Source organism: Ranitomeya variabilis, chromosome 1, assembly GCF_051348905.1.
Source record: "Ranitomeya variabilis isolate aRanVar5 chromosome 1, aRanVar5.hap1, whole genome shotgun sequence".
Classification (NCBI taxonomy): domain Eukaryota; kingdom Metazoa; phylum Chordata; class Amphibia; order Anura; family Dendrobatidae; genus Ranitomeya; species Ranitomeya variabilis.
The window spans coordinates 336,533,627-336,558,522 of NC_135232.1; the positions used below are offsets into that span (position 1 = coordinate 336,533,627).

The 24,896-nt window shown below is 46.3% G+C and overlaps 1 protein-coding gene and 1 long non-coding RNA gene across 5 annotated transcripts in view; one reads left to right on the forward strand and one right to left on the reverse strand.

Moving 5' to 3' along the window:
• RNF212B (ring finger protein 212B) overlaps window positions 1-24,896 on the reverse strand; it is a 471,927-nt gene that overhangs the window by 101,410 nt on the left and 345,621 nt on the right. For 2 of the 4 annotated variants that reach the window (XM_077299403.1, XM_077299400.1), the window contains one exon: window positions 17,087-17,138. The exons of the other annotated variants lie outside the window; for them this stretch is intronic. In XM_077299403.1, the coding sequence (XP_077155518.1) occupies window positions 17,087-17,138 (52 nt within the window). The remainder of the gene's footprint in view (window positions 1-17,086; window positions 17,139-24,896) is intronic. 4 annotated transcript variants of the gene reach the window in all.
• LOC143817955 (uncharacterized) overlaps window positions 307-24,896 on the forward strand; it is a 52,259-nt gene continuing 27,669 nt past the window's right edge. Inside the window, exon 1 of the long non-coding RNA XR_013224227.1 lies at window positions 307-397. This is a non-coding gene — a long non-coding RNA (uncharacterized LOC143817955). The remainder of the gene's footprint in view (window positions 398-24,896) is intronic.

Here is a 24,896-nt window from a genome sequence, read left to right on the forward strand (position 1 = left end):
ATGTTTTTAAATTGATTTCTTTATTTTGTACATGAGAAAGAAATATATATTTTGTCTGTCTTTAAATGTTCAGGATCTTGGAGTTATCATGTGACATTTTGGGGTCCTTCTATTGGTGCATGGTGTCTATTTAATGTTGTCTTGGCATTGTGTGTTTAGCTTTGACAAAGATCTTCAGTGATCGAAACGCTTCGTTTTTTTTCTCGTTGTGCATTTGCATCTACTGCTTTTAATGGATCAATAAAGTATCAAGTCTGAATTTTATGAATATGGAGCTGGAACAAGTTTTTTTTTCTTTTCTCATAGAGCCAAGTACTGCAGTGCGCAGGCGCAGGGCCTCTCTGACCTTTGGATGGTAGCCGGACCTGCGACGCCCATCGGACCGGACTGCCCCCGGGTGAGTATAATATAACTTGTTTTTCTTATCTTTCAGGTTAGATTGGGGGCTTATCTACAGCATTCTAGAATGCCGTAGATAAGCCCCAAAAGGCAGTGGCCGTAGCTCATAGCTTAAAAATGAGGTGACAGGCTCCCTTTAAATGGGAAGGTGAAAGGCAATTTGAATGCGGGAAAATAATATGCAAAGTCAATGAAGAACAACAAAGGATATTGTGATAGTAGTTCTGGCTGAATCCACTCAGCCTGTCAGTCGCCTTGCAGGCTGCGAAAGTTCCAGGGCAGGCGATGGCGCCAACAAAGGCTGGCTCGGTGCTTGTCCGACGTGAGCTTGAGGGTAACAATGATCCGTCTTCTGGTGGCAGCGGTTGGTGTAAGGTACCTTCCGCTGAGCCCCTAGTCCATATACTGATGTGGCTGAGCGGGAGCAAACGACAGCTCTGACCAGGGGGTCGGTGCGCAGATCCCGGTCCCGCACCCGGTCTCTTTGGTGGCACGTGCGCATTACTTGCAGACCTGGAGTGCTGGGCACCTGGTTTCGTGGTGGTCAACGGACGCCCCGTACACCTCTCCACACGGACTCGGCTGTGTGCGGCGGGGAAGCCCGGGTGTGGGCCTGCGTTGCAACGATGCTCGGGGAACCGAGCACACACTTCTCCTCTCCGCGTGCTGTCTCTCCCACCAGGTCTGACCACTTCCGAACGCGCTCCGACTGCCCCACTCTAACTACACCCCCTGCTCCTGGATACCAAGATCAGTCCATCCCTTAGACAGAACAAATCAGGATATAACCAGAGTCAGCTACTCATACCATAGGCAGAAGCTATAACTGACACCGCCTGCAGGATGCAACGGAGCTAAATAGAAAACCTGAACCCAGAATGAGGCAGAGCAAAGTTAACCCTTGACGTGATCAGGCCGGGGAAAAGGGCAGACAGGACTAAAACCCGGACCGGATCAGGACAGTCTTGCAGCGACTCGCAGCATGCTGCGATTGTTCTCTTATGTCGAATTTGCATGAGTAAATAATCACTGATCTGCACTGCCCCATAGTATAACATTGGGCCAAGTGCTATCCGATGAAATATCAGCTAGCACTTGACCATGTTATACGCCAGTGTGACCTCAGCCTTAGAACGATATAAAATAGCTCTTCTGATACAGAGAGGTTTACCAGACCATATGAACTTAGTTTGGGCGGATGCAAGACTCCTGAAGAAAGATGAAGGTACGCCAATTGGGAAAGCCTGTATAACGTACAAGATTCAATAATAATATATAATAATAATATTTATTTATATAGCGCCAACATATTCCGCAGCGCTTTACAACTTAGGCTAGTTTCACACTAGCGTTAACTGCAATACGTCGCAAATGCGTCGTTTTGCCGAAAATACGCATCCAGCAAAAGTTCTTGCTGGATGCGTTTTTTCGTCATAGACTAACATTAGCGACGCATTTGTGACGCATTTGCAACGCATTGCCAAACGTCGCGTCCGTTTTGCGACGCTTGGGCGTGTGGTAGCGGACCGTCGGGAGAAAAAACCTTACATGTAACGTTTTTTGCTCCCGACGGTCCGCTTTTTCCGACCGCGCATGCGGCCGGAACTCCGCCCCCACCTCCCCGCACTTCCCCGCACCTCACAATGGGGCAGCGGATGCGTGGGAAAAATGCATCCGCTGCCCCCGTTGTGCGGCGGGGACAACGCTAGCGTCGGGGACCTCGGCCCGACGCACGGCGACGGGCCGAGCCCGACGCTAGTGTGAAAGTAGCCTTATAGAGGGGACTTGTACAGACAATAGACATTACAGCATAACAGAAATCACAGTTCAAAATAGATACCAGGAGGAATGAGGGCCCTGCTCGCAAGCTTACAACCTATGAGGAAAAGGGGAGACAGGAGAGGTGGATGGTAACAATTGATTCAAGAGAAAATGTTCACTTTAAAGATTCCGCTTCTACCAAACCAGATAGAAGCTATTCTTGTTTTGTTAATTTGTTTTTGTTTGGTTTTTTTACATACATTTTTATTGCGTTATTGTCCCTTTCCAGTATATTTTGTTTTAAATGAACCACTTTGATTTGCAAGCTTCACATTTGCTGAGTTACTTAGCTTTGATAAAACTTTACTGATAAAGTTATGTGCAGATTACATGCGCTTTTACTGTGTTTCCGCTGTGGATACACTGTAAGGAGATGGACATATTGCCCACGTTCCCCCTTGACAAAGATTTATGTTGTTGTAATGTAAACTGGGATATATAAAGTGAATTATGATAATGTGTGTGGTTTGACAGTACGGATAGTGAGAGTTAATTTAATGTGCCGGGGCGCAAGAGACGAATACTTCGGCCACGGCTACCTCCCTGTGCCACGTTACAACACACTAGAATACGTAGCCTATACTAGACATAGAGTACAAAGTCCAAATATATAAAAAATATTTCAGTTTTTATTACAAAAATATAAACAATAACTCACATTTAATAAAAAAGGCGATGGAAAAGTAGCGCATAGTGTCAAAAAAATTCCATTGCACAACTCCACAAATAAACATATCAGGCATGGGATAAGAGACGGGAGAGTAACATACACTCTTTATAATAGTATGACATGTAACAGAGCAGACAATGTATATTAATAAGCTGCCAAAGGTCAAAAGGCCAAACTCATTTGTATAGGAAATGGAATATCTACATGATCACAAAATTACACCATGGCATGTGGTGAGGAAAGAGACAAACCCCCCCCGAAGAATCCCACGCGAAACGCACGTTGGGGCTGGTTCCACTGCATTACCACATACAGGTTACAATGGGTGAGACACGTTTTTGGTTACCTATTCCTGCCATGGTGTTCTGTCCTCACTAAATGAGACAGGCCCCACGTAGCTATACAGTCAGCTAAACCGCTATACCGGGGTCCAATAAGGAGACTGTGGTTGAGTCTGTGCTTTATTAAACGTAGTGGTATATTGATGCGGTGAAACTGTGAACAATGATATACATAGAATCAGTGCATGGTATAGAACAAATACATACTACACATGATGTACATTATGCATAACATTTAGAAGGCTAGTAACTGAACTAGGAGTACAACTGGTTAAGCTAGGCTAATATAGAGCAGAAATATCTACAGAAAGCATAAAGACATACCGGCAATGCAATCGCAAGGGGGATGAAGTGCAAGCGTCTTTCCTTGAAAGCAAACTGGAGGAAGTGAAAGGAAAATGGAGGGAAATGTAGGCTGGGCTACCATAATGCATTGCAAAGGGGGATTAGAATCAGACATGGAAAATACAAAAACAGAAAAATAGAACTGTCAACATGACTCTGACCGCTAGAGGGAGCCAAAGCATTACAGATAAATAAAGTTATGAACTAATTAGATGGCGGAGACAGAACACTCCCCGTCTGACCTCAACGGATGTCACTACTCCTTTCTTCTGAAGACAACAATAGGACCAGTTCAGATACAGGTCTGGAAAATGTCTTAGGTTCATTCCCTTTGGTCATCCTTAGCTCAACTTTGCGGGCGTTGCCATCCTTGCTCGGGAATGTTGCGGTAACTAGACCAAGTGGCCACTGGTTCCGATGAATTTGACAGTCTTTCACAAGAACAAGGTCACCTATGTTCAGATTAGGTTTAGTAGATTGCCACTTAGTCCGTGGCTGCAGGGTAGACAAATATTGTTTGCGCCACCTGTCCCAGAAAGTATTTGCAAGACTTTGTACCGGTCTCCATTGGCGCTTGTGGAGGTCCTTAGCGTCGAATCCTCCTGGAGGGGCACTGGACAGTCTCGTCTTCTGGGTAAGTAGAGTAGCTGGAGTCAATAACAAGGGGTCCTCAGGGTCGTTAGGAATTGGAACCAAGGGTCTTGCGTTGATTATTGGTCCTGAGAGCCATGTTGTGCTTCCTAGTCGACTTGCGTCAACTGCTCTAGTTGCATGATCTGCGGGATTCTGGTCCGTGGGTATGTAATGCCACTGCTTTGGATGAACTGATCTCCTGATTCGTACCACTCTGTTATTGACATAAACGTAGAATCGCCTGGTTTCGTTGTGGATATATCCCAGGACTACTTTGCTGTCTGAGTAGAACGTGGCCTGTGTCAGGTCGATATCCATTTCGGATGTGATGAACTCCGCTAACTCAACAGCTAGGACTGCTGCACAAAGCTCTAACCTGGGTATAGTGTGCTCTGGTTGTGGTGCGAGTTTGGCCTTTCCCATAATGAAACCAATGTGGCACTGACATTTGGATTCTACAGTTTTGAGGTAGGCAACGGCGGCAATTGCTTTGACAGAAGCATCTGCAAATACGTACAGTCTTTGGCTCTGTATCTCAGTAGATTGCACAGGGGCGTATGGTCTTGGCACATTCAGGTTGGAGAGTGCCGCTAACGAGTTCTTCCACTCTTCCCACTGGATCCTCTTATCAGGTGGCAGAGGTGCATCCCAGTCAGATGTTTCCCTAGTTAAGTCTCTTAGTATGGCCTTGCCTTGTATAGTAACAGGAGCTGCGAAACCCAAGGGATCGTACAGACTGTTGATGGTAGACAGGACGCCTCTACGTGTGAAAGGCCTTTCTTCTTGGCTGACCTGAAAGGTGAAAGTGTCTGACTGTAGATTCCAGAGAAGCCCGAGGCTGCGTTGCATTGGTGCGGGGTCTGACCCCAGGTCCAGGTCTCTGAGACCATTACATAGGTCCTGAGAAGGGAACGCTTCCATGAGTTCTTGGCTGTTTGAGGCTATTTTATGAAGCCTAAGGTTCGAGCAGGCAAGCATGTCCTGGGCTCTCCTGAGAAGACTGATGGCAGTCTCATTTGAAGGCATGGCTTTCAGACAGTCGTCGACATAAAAGTCCTTTTCTATGAATCGCCTGACATCTGTTCCGTATTCTGCTTCTCCTTACTGAGCCGACCTTTTGAGTCCGTGAATGGTGACTGCAGGGGAAGGACTGTTGCCAAAGATGTGCACTCTCATGCGATACTCTGTGACTTCTTTAGTAGGATCATTGTCTCTGTACCAGAAGAATCTTAGGAAGTTCCTGTCTCTCTCTCTCACAAGGAAACAATGGAACATTTGCTGGATGTCAGCGATGAAGGCAATGGAATTCTTGCGGAAGCGCATAACTACACCCAGCAGTTTGTTATTGAGGTCTGGTCCTGTCAGTAGAACGTCATTTAGGGAGACATCGTTAAATTTAGCACTGGAATCGAACACGACTCTAATCTGGCCTGGTTTCTTAGGGTGGTATACTCCGAACATGGGTAGGAACCAGCATTCTTCAGAGTCTTTGAGAGTGGGAGCTAGTTCTGCGTGACAGTTTTCGAAAATCTTTGACATGAAGGAGAAAAAGTGATCTTTCATCTCTGGTTTCTTTTGTAGATTACGTTTGAGAGAGGAGAAACGTTGTAATGCCTGATTTCTGTTGTTCGGTAGACGTGGTCTGTGGGTTTTGAAGGGAAGAGGTGCGACCCAGCTGTTGGTCTCATCTTTAACGAGTCCCTTATCCATTACCTCTAAGAACAACTTGTCTTCTACCGACATTGCCACTTGGTTGTCCTGCTTAGTTCTCTGGAAGACTGTGCACCCTAACTGATCCTCATAGCTTCCCGACACTATACTGCTGTCGTGAGTAAAGTCTATTAAATGGTTGGGCAGTTGGATGCTGTGTGGCAGTTCCCTGACATGGAACTCATTGTTACAAGGTTGAAACAGAGATGGTCGTCCTTTCTCCAATGTATTTGTCAGCATGCTTGTCACAGAAGATGGGGCGTGCATGCGTCCCAAGCATACGTTGCCAATTATGACCCATCCTAGGTCTAGCTTTTGGGCATAGGGAGCATTGTGGAGTCCATTGATATGACGTCTCACTTTATGAACCTGCAGGATATCTCTCCCCAACAGCAGAATTATCTGGGCCTGATGGTCGAGTTCCGGTATAAGGTGTGCTATTCGCTTTAAGTGAGCGTGATGGATTGCTACATCTGGCGTAGGGATTTCAGATCTGTTGTCTGGGATCTGGTTACATTCGATGATCGTAGGTAGTGGTAGGCAGAATTGTCCGTCTAATGACTCGATTTGGTAGTTAGTAGCTTTCCTGCCTGCTGTTGTCACAGTACCTGCACACGTCTTTAATGAGTAGGGAGTGCTTGGCCCTTTGATGTTGAATAAGTCAAAGAACGCTGATCTAGCCAAGGATCGATTACTTTGATCATCCAAGATAGCATACAGTCTTACAGCTTGGTCTCTATGGCCCTTCGGGTATACTCTGACGAGGCATATTTTTGAACAGGACCTACTGTCTATTGTCCCTTTGCAGACCTCGGTACATTGTGAAGTGATCTCTGGCGTAGCTGTATCAGTGTTCCTTTCCTCCCCGCCATGCTCACTGTCAGCTGGCGTGTTTTGTGTACTCCATGGAGCTGGGCCAGGGTGTAGAGCAGTGTTATGGTCTGTGGTGCCACATTCTGTGCATTTTACACTAACCTTGCAATCCTTGGTGAGATGAGTTGTGGACGAGCAGCACTTGTAGCAGATACTGTTTTCTTTTAGGAAGCTTCTGCGATCTGGCATAGATTTTCCTCTGAAGGCTCTGCATTTCAGGAGAGGATGTGGCTTCTGATGAAGTGGGCACTGCTTGTCAGGGTCCTGCACCTTTGTCTCTGATTGGGAGCAGCCAGCAGACCTGTAATTAGAACCTGAAGAAGAAACATAAGTCTTGTGTACTGCCACGGATGTTCTGCGTGGATTTGCAGGTGGTGATGGTGTGGCATATGGTATTGCAAAGTCAAAGCTGGGATCGTTTCTAATTCTCGCTTGTAGGTGTATGAAGTCTACAAAAACGGAGAAGGGAGGGAATGGAACGCTGTGTTTGTATTTGTACGTGGAACCATGTGTGAGCCACCTCTCCTGTAGATTGTAGGGCAACTTCTGGACTATAGGGTTAACACCTCTGGCTGTGTCGAGAAATGCAAGTCCCTGTAGGTCGTCCTCGTATTTGGCAACTTGGACTTCCTTTAGCAGGTCGCTTAGCTCTCTAAGTTTTTGGAGAACTTTGTTAGATATTTTAGGAAAGTCATCGATTCTTTTGAACAAGTCTCTTTCTATTACTTCTGCTGAGCCGTAACACTCATCCAGCCTTTTCCAGATCTCTTTGAGGCCAGTCTCAGGGCAGTTTATATTAACGTCTCTGATTCTTACTGCGTGTTTGACTGACTCTTCTCCCAGGTATTTGACTAACAGGTCTATCTCTTCCCTGTGTTGTAGCCCCAAGTCTCTAATGACATTTTGAAAGGAAGCTTTCCAAGCTCTGTAACCTTCAGCTCGGTCAGAGAATTTCATGAGTCCCTTGGCAACCAGTTCACGTCGTGTGAAGAACTTGGCAAATTCTGTCGTGAACCGGTTGTCAGCAGAGTATGCTGTTGATGGGTCGCCCTGATAGTGATGTGAGGTGCGTTCATACCTGTTAGTGTCCTCAGGGTGGCGCCAGCCGGTGTCGTATTGCTTCGGTCTGACGTACAGTGTGTCAGGAGGGTGATCCACGTTGGTTACCTGGTGTGGGTCAAGGTAGTCATTAGCAGAGTTGTTTTGCCTCACGTTTTCGAGTTTGTTTCTGTCCTGGAGCTGAGCCTCGTGACGACTCTCGCTCACTTCGCTGGAGACGTCGTATTCTTGTTTTGATACTGGTTCAGGGTTATAGTTTGGATCGGGAAGTTCATTAACATACTGAGATGTACGTTGTGGTGAGTCTTGTAGTGGAAACTCCAGACTTGACATACTGCTTTGGCTATGCAGCTTGGGGTTTTGTACGGCTTCTAGTGATTCTGCTTTGGCGAGGGCTGCGGAAGCTTCCCTTTTTGCTGCTAGGCTTTCTAAGGCGGCATCCACACGTGCCTTCTCTAACTGCGTCCTTCTCTCTTGGTTGGCTCTCTCTAAGCGTGACCTTCTCTCTTCGTCATCTAGGCGTGCTTTTTCTAATTTAAGCTGCATCTCTTGGTCAGCAAAGCTCGCTCGTATTTTGGCGGCTTCAGCATTTGCGTGGGCAATGGCGACCGCGCTGCTGATGGATGTTGTCTTTGAGGAGACGGAAGTAACAGATCTTGTTCTATGCGATTTGTGAGACATGGTGTCTTGGGAAAGTGCTTGGCTGTGCAGAGATTGCTGTAGCTGTATTTAGTCTCTGAGTAGCCGGTGACTTGAATCCCACTAGTTGGATGGCTGCCGTTTCACTGTTCTGTCCTCACTAAATGAGACAGGCCCCACGTAGCTATACAGTCAGCTAAACCGCTATACCGGGGTCCAATAAGGAGACTGTGGTTGAGTCTGTGCTTTATTAAACGTAGTGGTATATTGATGCGGTGAAACTGTGAACAATGATATACATAGAATCAGTGCAAGGTATAGAACAAATACATACTACACATGATGTACATTATGCATAACATTTAGAAGGCTAGTAACTGAACTAGGAGTACAACTGGTTAAGCTAGGCTAATATAGAGCAGAAATATCTACAGAAAGCATAAAGACATACCGGCAATGCAATCGCAAGGGGGATGAAGTGCAAGCGTCTTTCCTTGAAAGCAAACTGGAGGAAGTGAAAGGAAAATGGAGGGAAATGTTGGCTGGGCTACCATAATGCATTGCAAAGGGGGATTAGAATCAGACATGGAAAATACAAAAACAGAAAAATAGAACTGTCAACATGACTCTGACCGCTAGAGGGAGCCAAAGCACTACAGATAAATAAAGTTATGAACTAATTAGATGGCGGAGACAGAACACATGGTCTGATTCTATTATGTAAACATCTTTGGGTTTGTCTCTTTCCTCACCACATATCATGGTGTAATTTTGTGATTAAATGTGAGTTATTGTTTATATCTTTGTAATAAAAACTGATATATTTTATATATATTTGGACTTTGTACTCTATGTCTCGTATAGGTTGCAGGTTTAGCAGAGTGTCCGCTTTCTGGTCCAGTAACATAAACAATGACACTATTTTGTAATTTTTCTCTTTTGGTTTGGTTGATATTGAATATATACACTAGAATACGTAGGTGGTTTTTCTCAGTCAATTGTCTGTATCCCATTCAAGTCTATGGCAAAAATTTGCAAACAAAACACGAGAGAAACTGACATGCTGTACAAATAAAAAAAACAGCAGGTCAATTTCCACATGGATAAAAAAAACAGCACAGTGTATGAGATTTACATAAATTAAATCTAATTTCCTCGTTAGTATTAGTTGAAATAGGCTTGCACAAATTTTCAAATTAACATATCAATCCTTTGTGCTTAATTTACCAAAGATTTAATGTCATATTTTGACATCTGTGGCAAATATACAACAAAAATAGAATTAGACTTACCGATAATTCGGTTTCTAGGAACCTTCCACGACAGCATAGGAGGATGTCTCCATTCCCTAATGGGGGACAGGAAGCACAAGAGGTTAAAAGGCCCCTCCTACCTCCTATTCGCCAGTGACTTATAAAGGATACTATAGCACTAGCTACCTTAATGAACCCAGGATATTATCCAAGCCAAGGGAGGGAATTAGTGCTGTCATGGAAGGTTCCTAGAAACCGAATTACCGGTAAGTCTAATTCTATTTTCTCCAGTCACCTTCCACGACAGCATAGGAGGAGTACCAACCAATTCTACACTAGGGAGGGACAATAGCCTGGAGAACTTTACGGCCAAAGACTAGATCCCTATGTTTGGTAAAGGTATGAGATGAAGACCATGTTGCGGCCCTGCAAATCTGCTCGATAGAAGCACCCGCTTTTTCTGCCCATGAAACCGAGGTAGATCTTGTAGAGTGGGCCTTGACCCCGATTGGGGGAGTCAATTTCTGAGATAGATAGGTTTCGTGTTTGGCCCTCTTGATCCAGTTGGCGATGGTACTTTTTGTCACCTTTCTCCCCTTATTCTGACCTGACAGATGGATGAATAAATTTTGATCCACTCTGAAGGAGCTAGTCTGTTCAAGGTAATATAGAATAGTTATTTTAACATCAAGAGTATGGAACTCTTCCTCTTTTGGGTTCGCCGGATTTTGGCAGAAGGAAGGAAGAATAATATTCTGAAATCGGTGAAATTCAGACACCACCTTCGGGAGGAAGGATGGATCAAGACGGAGAATTATAGAGTCGTTTGTAATCAATAAATAGGGTTCTCTTACTGATAAAGCTTGCAGCTCCCCCACCCGTCTTGCTGTGGTTATCGCTACTAGAAAAACAGCTTTGTATGACAGGAATTGAGGAGTACATGACGACAGGGGCTCGAACGGTGCTTGTGTAAGTCCTCTGAGAACTAAATTTAAGTCCCATGAAGGTACAACGGGTTGCTTTATGGGTTGTGAGCTGAGAGCTGATACCATGAATCTTCTGATCCAATGGTGGTTCGCCAAATCCTGGTCAAAAACAGCATTGAGGGCGGAGACCTGAACCTTCAGCGTGCTGGGTCTAAGGCCTAATTCCAGCCCGCGCTGAAGGAAATCTAATATTTGTGACATATTTGGATGAAAAGGATCTGGGCTATTAGGAAGACAGAAATATGAATTTTTTTTCCACACCTTGTTATAAATTGCGTTAATAACAGGCTTCCTGGATCTTTGCAAGGTAGAGATTACCACATCTGATAGTCCTCTAGCACTCAGGACCTGAGCCTTAGTAACCAGGTTGCTAGGTTCAATTTTTGGGGGTTTTGATGTTGAAAGGGCCCCTGAAGGAGAAGATCGGCGTCTATCGGCAGGAGGACTGGTCCATCTGTCTTTAACTCGATAATGAGATTGAACCAGCTTCTTTTTGGCCATACTGGAGCCACTAGTATAGTCGGAACCTGATCCTCCCAGACTTTCCGAAGGGTTTTCGCCAGTATTGGAATTGGCGGGAAGGCTTAGGCCAATTGGAAATTCCATGGCTGGGCCAGGGCATCCACTCCTCTGCAATTGTCCCTGGGGTTCAGGGAAAAAAAAGGTTTGGACCTGCGCAATTTGGTTTGAGGCAAACAAATCGATCTCTGGCAGACCCCATCTGTCTACCAGCATGTTGAAGACTCTTTTGTTCAAGCTCCACTCTCCTGGTTGAATGTCATGGCGACTCAGGAAATCTGCCTGTAGGTTGAAAGACCCCTTTAAATGGACGGCTGTCAGAGAGAGAAGGTGCTATTCGGCCCAATAGAAAATTTGGTTCGAGATGCTCCTTAGGCTGTTGAATTTTGAGCTCCCCTGATGTCGGAGGTGAGCAACCATACTCGTGTTGTCCGAATAAACTTTGACGTGACTTCCTGATACTAGGCTGCTTGCGGCCAGAAGGGCTTCTTCCACTGCCTTCAGCCCCCTGAAGATGGGTGACCTGGCGTTTGTTGCATGATTCCAGTGCCCCTGAAAAGGAGTATGATATATAGCCTCGTTTGCTGGCATCGGTAGTAATCGTCACCAGGAGAGATTGTGACCAGCTCACACCCTTGTGTATATTTTTGGGGTTTAACCACCACGCTAGGGATGCTTTCACATGCCCCGGTGTGTGCACTCTTTTGTTCAAAGAGCCCGGATTCCCGTCCCAGTTTGTGAGGATGTGGGCTTGAAGGATTCTGTTATGTGCCTGTGCCCAGGACACTGACTGAATACACGCCGTCATGGAGCCTAGGACCGACATGCCCTTTCAAAGAGTCGGGGATCTCTCTTCTCTGAAGTCTACAATTTTTCTGATTACAGCCTGGCGATGATCCTCCGGGAGAAAGGATTTTTATTTTACAGAGTCTAACAGAACTCCCAGAAACTACCTTGATTTGGAAGGCTGAAGCTGGGATTTCTTTAGATTTGGGAGCCACCCAAGGGTTCTGAGAATGTCGAGTCTTTGAAACATGATCGCTGAGAGTCTGGGCCGAGTGAGCTATGATAAGCAGATCGTCCAGGTAAGGAACAATACAGACTCCCTGCCTCCAGTTATATGATACCGCCTCTGCCATTATCCTGGAGAAAACTCTCGGCGCTGAAGAAATCCCGAAAGGAAGTACATTAAATTGGAAGTATCTCACTTGCTGGTTGTACTGTATTGCGCATCTGAGATACTTCCTCTGCCGGGGGTGAATCGGCACATGAAAATACGCATCTTTTAGGTCAATGGTTGCCATAAAATAATGCGGACCTATCAGGGGAATAGCAGATTTCACTGACTCCATTTTGAATTTTTGGTATTGAATATGAAAATTGAGGTCTTTCAGATTTATTATAACTCGTGCATTCCCCGATGGCTTTTTTACCAGGAAGAGACAAGAGTAATGACCCGAACCCCATTCTTCGGGGGGTACCGGGGAGATTGCATTTGATTTTAAGAGCTCTCCGAGGCCTGTCATCATCAATGTATGCGCTCCTGTGACGTTGGGGAGGTTATTTTCATACTCCGAGGGGGGGAAAATATGAATTCTATCAGGAGGCCCTGCTGAATGACATTGAGGACCCACTGACAACTGGTGCTGGCTCGCCATTGATGAATAAAATTTGCGAGACTTCCCCCCACCGGGATGGAGTCATTGTTTGTCATGCTGGGGCTGTTGCTGCTGCTGCTAAGTAATAAGGATATTTTTCCCCTTGCCCTTGGCATAACTCCATTTGCCGCTTTTCCCCTTACCTCTTTTTTGGGAGGTATTAGATTGGGGGCACGAAAAAAAACATTTTCTGAGAGGTTTCTGCTCTGGAAGGGCCTTTTTTCTATCTGTGGCCTATTCCAGAATTTCGTCTAAAGCAGGACCCAAAAAATAATCGTCCTTAAAGGGAATTGAGCATATCTTAATTTTTGAAGTTACGTCACCGCTCCACATCTTGAGCCAGAGGGCTCTTCGGGCAGAATTAGACTGGACTAAGGCTCTGGCCACTATTCTAATCGATTCCATAGAAGCATCAGCCAGAAAAGCAGAAGCCTTTTGGAGCAGGGGAAGAGAGTCTAGAAGTTCTCCTCTCGACGTACCCTGGGAGATATGCTTTTCCAGCTCATCCATCCAACGGGAGAGAGCTCTGGCAACACAGGTGGCAGCAATATTAGATTTTAACCCTGAGGTGGATGTTTCCCATGAATTTTTCAATAGGCTCTCCATTTTCCTATCCAACGGATCTCTCAGCTGAGAGGAGTCCTCAAAGGGGAGTGAAGTTTTTTTCGCTACTCTTGCCACCTCTATATCTACTTTAGGTATATCCCATGAAGGAGAACCCGATTCTAAAGGAAAACGGTGCTTCATTTCAGAGGGAGTGGTTAGGCGTTTCTTTAGGAGCCCCCCATCCTGAGATATTAAATCTAGAATGTTCCTATGCACCAGGAACCCCAAATGTCTCTCCGATTTCAATCCTCCAAACATTTCATCCTGTATGGATTGAGGGACAGATTCCTCCTGTAACCCCATTGTGTTACGTACAACCATTACTAACTCCTCAATATAGTCAGAGGAGAAAAGATACTTTCTTGCCTCTGAAAATTTAGACTTGGAAGATTCACCCCATTTCTAAGAAGAAGAGGAATATGAGTGATCAGACTCAGAGCAAGAATCTTCAATTTGTATCTTCCTTATTTAGAAGAAGGACCTGGCAGTGGAGGTGGAGGAGGATTGAAGGTGGCTAGAGAAGATCGCACATCATGCTTAACCAGGACATGGATTTTGTCAAGCAGGGAGGGCTGTTCTACTCTGACCACTTTATCCGTGCACCCCTGACAGAGTTTTTTCTCCCATAGAGAGGGAAGTTTCAGATTGCAGATTGTGCATTTTGAAGACTTTTTAGCCGGCATTTTCTGGGCAGACTTTTCTCCCTGCAAAAAGAGGGAGCACAGTGTAAAAAGGGGGCCCCTTATTACCTCTGGCCTCGGACCCACCCCGCGACCAACTTACTGGAGCTGGGGCAGCGCTGGGCTCCGCAGATGCAGGGCAGGAAGCACCATCCATACTGACAGGGATCAGTCTTACCTGGAGGTGTCTTCAGGCAGGTTTATATAGAAATAAACCCTGCCCCAGCACGGATGAAAGGATTCCCCTCCTCCTCCCCGGGTCCGAGAGCAGGCCACCACGTGGAATGGCGTGCTCTCTGCAGTGTCTGAAGGTCCGGGGGCCGCAGGAGGCCGAGAATCCGGAAGTGGATGCGTTCCATGTAGTGGAACGCAGGACCGGAAGTGACGCGCGCGCAGGAGGAAAGCCGGTGAGCTCAAGGAGGCCACCGCTGGGGATCACTGGCCCGCTTTACCTCCCATGGAAATGACAGAAAAAAGACTTGCACATCCAAACTAGTGTGAATAGGTGCATACCAAGAGCAGCTACCTCCAAACATAAATATACAAAAAAGGTTGCACTCTATCGTGCCAAAGCATGTCTAATATGAAATACATGAAATATGAATAGCAAAATGGCTTTTGAACATTAGGAAAATATTTAAGAGACGCTTTGCACAGAATTTGATATAATCAAATAGTGTGAGCCCATCAACCATCGTCAAGGTGGTCTCATAAATTTTATGAGACCACCTTGACGATGGTTGATGGGCTCACACTATTTGATTATATCAAATTCTGTGCAAAGCGTCTCTTAAATATTTTCCTAATGTTCAAAAGCCATTTTGCTATTCATATTTCATATTAGACATGCTTTGGCACGATAGAGTGTTACCTCCCATGGAGGTGCGGGTGGGCCAAAAAAGGTCCCGAATCACGGGGAGACGGGAGCAGCATGACATGGAGGAAGGCAGAGCCCACGACCACCACAGCCCAGCAGGAAAAACCAGGTACACTGCAGTCGCCGGCCACACAGCATACGAAAACCTCTCCATGCCCCATGGGGGACAGGAAAGACACTGGCGAATAGGAGGTAGGAGGGGCCTTTTAACCTCTTGTGCTTCCTGTCCCCCATTAGGGAATGGAGACATCCTCCTATGCTGTCGTGGAAGATGACTAGAGAAATCCGTAGTAAATGCATGCAGATTTTGCTGCATATTTGACATGGTGTGGCAATAAAATCCTCAATAGATTTGTAGCAGAGAAATCCAGCTCATATGCATGTAGTCTTAGGCATTATACTAGGCTTAAAGGGAACCTGTCAACTCCAAAATTGAAGGTGAGCTAAGCCCACCAGCATCAGGGGCTTAGTGTCAGCATTCTGTAATGCTGTAGATAAGCCCCCGATGTATCCTGAAAGATGAGAAAAAGAGGTTAGATTATACTCACCCAGGGGCGGTCCGATCCGATGGGCGTCGCGGTCCGGTCCGGGGCCTCCTATCTTCATAGGATGACGTCCTCTTCTTGTCTTCATGCTGCGGCTCCGGCGCAGGTGTACTTTGTCTGCCCTGTGGAGGGCAGAGCAAAGTACTGCAGTGCGCAGGCGCCAGGAAAGGTCAGAGAGGCCCGGCGCCTGCGCACTGCAGTACTTTGCTCTGCACTCAACTGGGCAGATAAGCACACCTGCAAAGGAGCGCAATGCCGGGGAGCGATGAAGCAACAGGAGGGCAGAATTGCAAGAAGATGGGAGGTGCCGGATCCGGACCTGCGACACCCATCGGACCGGAGATGGAAATTTCATTCTCCAGCAGGACTTGGCACCTGTCCACACTGCCAAAAGTACCAATACCTGGTTTAAAAACAACAGTATCACTGTGCTTGATTGGCCAGCAAACTTGCCTGACCTTAACCCCATAGAGAATCTAAAATGTAGATTAGATATACATGCTCTAATTGAACAAAACTAAAATGTAGACAACACAGAAGAAAATAAAAGGTTAGGATAACCCATGAGGTTGCATTTTAAATATATATTTTACTCCTCAAATGAAAATCTATTTTAGGTATACCATTCCCATGAAGTCAAAGGTTGTAATAGTCAGAAGATGACATCTTAAAATCTAGTGTTAAAGTATGGTGACATGGTTTTAATCTCAATATACCTGAGGCACCATAATATTTCTTCAAAGACACCCATGTTTTTGCTGTAAATAACTCCCTTCAGCACCATACTTGAACCCTTTTGCAGGATATATCTAATCCCCAAACAACATTTTGTCCAGCAGCGCACTTGCTTATTATGTGTGCTACACAAGCATTCAGTGGATCTGCTTCATGTTTTCATCCCAATGAATGAGTCTATCTCTGGCTGAAATTGCATTTCATTTACAGAACACAGTGAGAGGAATTTATCAATAATGGCATTTTATAAACCAGTCTCTAACACACAGATTGCTGAAGTATAACTTATTAAGAGGGGCACCTAATCTTTACGGCTATCCAGGAGGTAAAAAGTGAGAACTATGCTGGAAGATTTCAGCTACAATACATGATATTACATTCATTCTGTTTCACTGTGCTGGGCCACAATATCTTTTTTGTAAGCCTCACAAAGTTTTTCTTTTTTTAAGAAATGTCCCAGAGCCAGCACAAAAAAAAATTAAAAATATTGAACCATTTTGTGCCACAAAACTGGCATGAAATGGATCAATATTTCCCGCCAATATGTCTAGGCATTGACAAATTTGTGCCAAATGTGACTGTGTACCGGTTAGAAACTATGAAGGTGAACCTTGTAAAAAAAAACTCCTCATGAAAAAGCCTGATGGGTCCCAGGATCCAGGGACACCACTGATGTTATTTTATGGTTTAACAAAGTTACAAGCAGATTTTTCACAAAATATTAGTGATATTCTTACTGGAACTCATTGGCGTGGTCCTTTCTTGTACACGACTTGATGTTGCAGATTGCTTAAAATAGTAATTTACATTAGTTCAGTTTTTTGCATACATTTAGTTTAAACATGATGAAAATACTCAACTTAATTACTTGCTGTAATAAATTATTGATGACAAATACAATTTAAAATGACTTTGAAAGTATTTTAAAGACAGATGCATGATATATCTTCTATTTGTTGTTTATATTTTTAATGTGTTCTCAGATATATGAAAATAAGGAAGTTAATTATGCCAATGCTTTTAGCCTACTTTGGGTAAAAAATCGGCTGCCGTTAAATGTCAAAGAATAGTGCTTCCTTCAGGGTTTCCATTTAAATCTGCAAAATACGTGATTCAGACTAAACTCTAAGGTCGGAGTCACACTAGAGAGAAATACGGATGAGTGCTATGCGAGAAAAAATTGCATAGCACTCGGACCAATGTTAATCTATGGGGCAGCTCACATCATCAGTTTTTTTCTTGGCTATATTATACATGCGAGTAAAATCGCAGCATGCTGCAATTTGCACCGTATATAGTCCGAGAATCGCCAATGAAAGTCTATAAGTGCGAGAAAAACTCGCGCACCACACGGACCATCAGTGTGACTTGCGAGAAATACAGACTGGTGTCCTTTAGAAAAAGGGGCAGGGCAATTCAGTGCGGTGTAATACAAAATCACACTAAAAAGTTAAAATAGAATAGATAAAATAAATGTCTACACATAGTATAAGTAGATATATACACTGCTCAAAAAAATAAAGGGAACACTCAAATCCCACATCCTAGATATCACTGAATGAAATATTCCAGTTGTAAATCTTTATTCATTACATAGTGGAATGTGTTGAGAACAATAAAACCTAAAAATTATCAACGTAAATTATCCCACGGAGGTCTGGAGTTGAAATGATGCTCAAAATCAAACTGGAAAATTAAGTTACAGGCTGATCCAACTTCAGTGGCACTGCCCCAAGACAAGGAAATGATGCTCGGTAGTGTGTGTGTCCTTAACGTGACTGTATGACCTCCCTACAACGCCTGGGCATGCTCCTGATGAGGCGGCAGATGGTCTCCTGAGGGATCTCCTCCCAGACCTGGGCTAAAGCATCTACCAACTCCTGGACAGTCTGTGGTGCAAAGTGACTTTGGTGAATGGTGCGAGACATGATGTCCCAGATGTGTTCAATCGGATTCAGGTCTGGGGAACAGGCGGGCCACTCCATAGCTTCAATGCCTTCATTTTGCAGGAACTGCTGACACACTCCAGCCACATGAGGTCTGGCATTGTCCTGAATTAGGAGGAACCCAGGGCCAAACGCACCAGCATATGGTCTCACAAAGGGTCTGAGGATTTAATCTCGGTACCTAATGACAGTCAGGCTACCTCTGGCAAGCACATGGATGGCTGTGCGGCCCTCCAAAGAAATGCCATCCAACACCATTACTGACCCACTGCCAAAGCGGTCATGCTGAAGGATGTTGCAGGCAGCAGATCGCTATCCACGGCGTCTCCAGACTCTGCCATGTCTGTCACATTTGCTCAGTGTGAACCTACTTTCATCTTTGAAGAGCACAGGGCGCCAGTGGTGAATTTGCCAATCCTGGTGTTCGGTGGCAAATGCCACTCGTCCTGCACGGTGTTGGCCTGTGAGCACAACCCCCATCTGTGGACGCCGGGCACTCAGACCATCCTCATGGAGTCAGTTTCTAACCGTTTGTGCAGACACATGCACATTTGTGGCCCGCTGGAGGTCATTTTGCAGTGCCCTGGCAGTGCTCCTCCAGTTCCTCCTTCCACAAATCCTGAGGTAGCGTTACTGCTGCTGGGTTGTTGGCCTCCTAAGAACCTCTCCCCGTCTCCTGGTGTACTGACCTGTCTCTTGGTAGCGCCTCCAGCCTCTGGACACTACGCTGACAGATATAGCAAACCTTCTTGCCACAGCTCGCATTGATGTGCCATCCTGGATGAGCTTCCCTACCTGAGCCACTTGTGTGGGTTGTAGAGTCCGTCTCATGCTACCACGAATGTGAAAGCACAACCAACATTCAAAAGTGACCAAAAAGAATTGGAACTGAGATGTGGTCTGTGGTCCCCAGCTGCAGAACCACTCCTTTATTGAGTGTGTCTTGATAATTGCCAATAATTTCCATCAGTTGTCTATTCCATTTGCATGACAGCATGTGAAATTGATTGTCAAACAGTGTGAATTGTTTCCAAAGGAATTTTAGCCCATTTTGCAGTTAAAACACCCTCCAGTTCTTTGAGCGACGGTGGCGGCGGAAATCGATGTCTAACTTGAATCTCTAAAATAGACCATAAATGCTAAATAATGTTGAGGTCTGTGGATTGTGGGGGCCAGATGAGATGCTCAACTTCATTAGAATGTTCCTCGTGCCAAGCTTTAATGATTCTAGCTGTATGAATTGGTGCGTTATCATCCTGAAAGATGGTGTTCCCCTCCGGGAACAATGCTTGAACCATTGGATGCACTTGGTCTCCCAAAATGCCTAAATAATCTCGGCTGTTAATTCTTCCATGAAGGGATATCATTGGCCCGGCGGATCTCCACGAAATAGAACCCCAGATCATCACAGTACCTCCACCATGTTTTACGGTTGGAAGAAGGCAGTCTGGATGTAATGCTTCTTTCGGCTGTCTCCAAATGTACACTCGGCCGGATGTCGGAAATAGGGTAAATGATGATTCGTCTGCGAATATCACATGTTTCCACTGCTCGAGGGACCAATTCTGGAAGTTTCTACACCACTCTAAACGCTTGGAAACATTTGTCACTGAGAGCAGCGGTTTTCTAATTGCAGCTCTTCCGTGGAATCCAGATTTGTGCAGCTCCCGACGTACAGTTTTCGTGGAAACTGGGTTTTGTAGGTGTTCATTGAGCTCAGCAGTGATTTTCGGAGCCGTGGTCTTGCGATCCTCTCTAACAATTCGCTTTAGAGTCCAACGGTCTCTCTCAATCAACTTTGACTTTCGGCTGGACCTGTGCTTTGCTGCAGACGTTTTTCCTTCTCTTTCAAACGCAGTCATTACTTTGGAGACAGTACCTCTTGACACGCCAAGCATTCGGGCACTTTGTTACACTAGCGCCTGCCATACGAGCACCAACAATTTGGCCTCTTTGAAAATCCGAGAGGTCTGCCATTGGTATCAGGTTCTCATCAATGTTCTTATAATTCTGCAAAACAAACAGATAATTTACATACACATATCATCTAACACAAATAATCAACTACAAAACATTACCATATGTCACGGTTTGCAAGTTTATCACATCACGAAGATTATGATGCCAAAACATTAGGTGTTTCCATTATTTTGTCCAACCCCTGTATATACAGTACAGACCAAAAGTTTGGACACACCTTCTCATTTAAAGATTTTTCTCTATTTTCATGACTATGAAAATTGTACATTCACACTGAAGAAATCAAAACTATGAATTAACACATGTGGAATTATATACTTAAAAAAAAGGGTGAAACAACTGAAATTATGTCTTATATTCTAGGTTCTTCAAAGTAGCCACCTTTTTCTTTGATGACTGCTTTGCACACTCTTGGCATTCTCTTGATGAGCTCGCCGCTGCCACCTTTTTCTTTGATGACTGCTTTGCACACTCTTGGCATTCTCTTGATCAGCTCGCCGCTGCCCAGCACTGACTTCAATGGCAGAAGCAGGAAAAGCAGCAGTAACTCTTAGTACAGAGTCAGACTAAGCGAGACGCTGGGACCGACGTCTCCGCTGAGCAGGCTCCACTGCGGCAGGAGAAGAATGGGAGACCGCAGCGGAGATGGCCCGAGATTTCCCCTGTGCAGATGCGGGAACTCAACCCCTAACATTACCCCCCTCCTAGAGCCTCGCTACGTTCGAAGGCAGCAATGAGCTGCGGAGCCCGAATGTGCTCAGCAGGCTCCCAGGACCTATCCTCAGGACCGTAACCCTTCCAGTCCACCAAATAAAATTTTTTGCCACGAACCACCTTGCACCCCAAAATAGCGTTCACCTCGTAATCGTCCGTAGACGAACCCGATGTCCCGGCAGACGACTCAGAAAACCAGGACATGTATACTTAAGGAGGGACACATGAAAGGTGTCGGTGATACCTAGGCGTGGAGGAAGGGCTAGACAGTAGACCACAGGATTAACCTGTTCGAGGACCTTGAAGGGACCCAAGTAGCGAGGTGCAAACTTAGTGGACTCAACACGCAGCCTGATGTTACGAGCGGAGAGCCACACTAAGTCGCCAGGAGCAAAGGTTGGGGAAGGGCGCCGATGTGCATCGGCGGAGGTCCTCATTCTCTCCTTGGAGGCCCGGATGGCATCCTGAGTGCGGTCCCAAATGTCTCGTGCCTCCACTGCCCAGTCTGCCACCCTGGAGTCAGCAGAGGACACGGGCATAGGCACAGGAACCCGCGGATGTTGGCCGTAATTAAGGAGGAAAGGAGTCTGACCGGTGGAGTCGGCTACAGCGTTGTTAAGGGCAAATTCAGCCCACGGTAACAAGGATGCCCAGTCATCCTGCCTGGCAGAAACAAAATGTCGTAAATAAGTGACCAGAGTCTGATTGGCCCTCTCAACCAACCCATTCGTCTCGGGATGATAAGCCGAGGAGAGATTTAACTCAATACTGAGTAGACGACAAAGCTCCCTCCAGAACCGAGACGCAAACTGGGGACCCCGGTCACTGACAATCTTGTCCGGCATAACGTGTAAGCGAAAGATATGCTTGATGAACAAGGCTGCCACAGCCCATGCAGAAGGTAGCCATGGAAGAGACACCAAATGAACCATTTTGGAAAAATGGTCGGTGATCACCCAGATAATGGTGCAGGTACGAGACTTGGGTAAGCCCACCACAAAGTCCATCCCGACCATCTCCCAGGGCCTGTCCACCACCGGCAGAGGGTAAAGCAACCCAGCTGGCCGTTGCTGAGGGGACTTGTTCTTGGCGCAAGAGACACACGCCCGAACATAGTCTGCGACATCACAAGCCATATGCGGCCACCAGTATGTCCTCGCCAGTAACTCAGATGTCCTTTTGGAACCAAAATGTCCACCCACCCTGGATGAGTGTGCCCAAGAGAGAACCTCCGGTCGCAAACTGGATGGTACAAAAGTCTTGCCCGGAGGCACAGACTCTAGCGAAACCGGGGCCACAGTTCTCAGGCTCTCAGTGGGGACAATAAGCTGAGGCTCCTCTTCCTCCTCCACAGATGACACAACAGAGCGAGAGAGAGCGTCGGCACGAATGTTCTTCTCCCCAGAAAGAAAGTGGAGGGTGAAATGAAACCGGGAGAAGAACAAGGACCATCTGGCCTGGCGAGAATTTAACCACTGGGCTGTCTGCAGGTACAACAAATTTTTATGATCTGTGAAGACTTGGAAGGGAAAACGAGCTCCCTCCAACAGAGATCTCCACTCCGAGAAAGACAACTTCATGGCTAGCAACTCCCTGTCCCGGATGGAATAATTCCTCTCTGCTGGTGAGAAGGTCTTAGAAAATAAGAAGCAAGGATGCTTCCGACCTTGAGCATCCTTTTGGAAGAGGACTGCTCCAGCACCAACAGATAAGCCATTTATCATGGAGGTGGATGCGATCGGGGCGATGTAGGATGGGAGAACTAGCGAAATGTGACTTTATGGAGTTAAAGGCCTTGGAGACCTCCTCAGACCACAATTTGGGATTTGCTCCCTTCTTGGTGAGGGCAACCAAGGGAGCTACCAAAGTTGAGAAGTGCGGAATGAACTGACGATACTAATTAATGAACCCCATAAAGCGCTGCACCGCTTTAAGAGAATGGGGTTCCTGCCAGTCCATCACAGCCTGTAGTTTGGCAGGATCCATAGCCAATCGCTGGGCGGAGATGATATAGCCTAGGAAAGGTAAGGACTCCTGCTCGAACATACACTTCTCCAACTTGGAATAGAGGGAGTTTGCCCGTAGGAGGTCAAAGACTTTGCAAACATCTCTCCGGTGGGAGTCAATATCTGGAGAGTAGATGAGAATATCATCCAGATAGACTACGACTGAGGTGGAGAGCATATCCCGGAAGATGTCGTTCACAAAGTCTTGGAAAACGGCTGGGGCATTACAGAGCCCGAAGGGCATCACCAGATATTCATAGTGCCCATCCCTGGTGTTAAAAGCAGTCTTCCATTCGTCCCCCTCAGGCATGCAAATCAGGTTGTAAGCACCCCGCAGACCTAATTTAGTAAATACCCTTGCTCCCCGAAGCCTATCGAAGAGCTCAGATATCAAGGGCAAAGGATACTTATTCTTAATGGTGATGGCGTTAAGACCCCTGTAATCTATGCATGGACGCAGTTCCCCATTCTTCTTCTGCACGAAGAAGAACCCAGCCCCAGAAGGTGACACTGACTTCCTGATGAACCCTCTTGCCAGATTCTCTTGAATGTACTGAGACATTGCCTCCATCTCCGGGAGAGATAACGGATAGACTCGACCCCGGGGAGGCTCAGCACCAGGCAAGAGGTCAATAGGACTGTGTGTTATCTGTAAGGGCAGTGTCGATCCATTCACCACTCGTACTGTTACTGGTTGAGCTAGCATAACCAGGGGTATTGCGTGACGTTGGGCGAAGGCAGAAGACATAAAATTGCCCTCCGCCCCAGAATCCACGCAGAGCTCTACCGAGTGGGAGGATGAGCCTATAATAATTGTCCCCTTAAAGGACAATTTGGAGGCAAACGTCGCCGTGTCTATTGTACCTCCACCTACTACCACTAGACACTGACGTTTCCTCGACCGCTGGGGACATCTGGTGGCAAGATGTCCTGACTGCTGGCAAACATGACAGACCTTGAGTGCACAAGTGGTCCGGGACTTAGATCCCACTCGTGACACTTCCATGGCCTCATGTAACTCAGGAACCAGGGCCGGAGATTCCAGAGGTTTGGCGAAGGTGGGAGCCAGCCGAAACCCTGCCTACACTGGGCTCGCTCTAACCTCCGCTCGTTAAAACGGAGGTCAATATGAGTAGAGACAGTAATTAACTCCTCCAGTGTGGCAGGAATCTCCCTAGTGGCCAGAGCGTCCTTCGCGTGATCAGCCAGCCCCCTCCAGAATATGGGCTTTATCCGACCACTCCAGTTCAGAAGCTAAAGTACGGAAGCGGACGGCAAAATGGCTGACCAAGGACATACCCTGAGTTAATGCCAGCAGTTGGAGCGCCGTGTCATGGGTGACTCAAGGTCCTAAAAAGACCTGTTTCAGAGTGCTCAGGAACAGCAGAGCACTCTGCACCACATGATCGCCATGCTCCCACAGCGGCGTAGCCCATTTCAACTCCCTGTCCGACAAGAGAGACACAATAAATCCCACCTTAGTCCACTCTGTGGGAAAACGTGCAGCCAGGAGCTCGAGGTAAATAGAGCACTGAGTCACGAATCCCCTACAAGATTTGCTATCTCCAGAAAATTTTTCTGGCAGCGGGAGGAGAGCTAATGTCGGAACAGGGGTGGCAGTAGACAAGGTTGCTGCAGCCACGCTAGCAGCCTATATAGCAACTGCGGTAACATCCACAGCTGAGGTTGAGCTCTCGAGATCCGCCAACCTACCCTCCAGCTGCTGGATATACCGCAAGGATTGCTGAATGTCCGCCATTTACTAGCCAGACCCTGGCGCTAGTATTATGTTAAGGCTAGCGGAACGCACCGAGTAAGTATATAGGTTTTATTATAATTGATGCGTTCGCAGCCCGGGGTCCACCGTGCAGGAGAACCTGCTGCTAGCAAACGGCGGAACT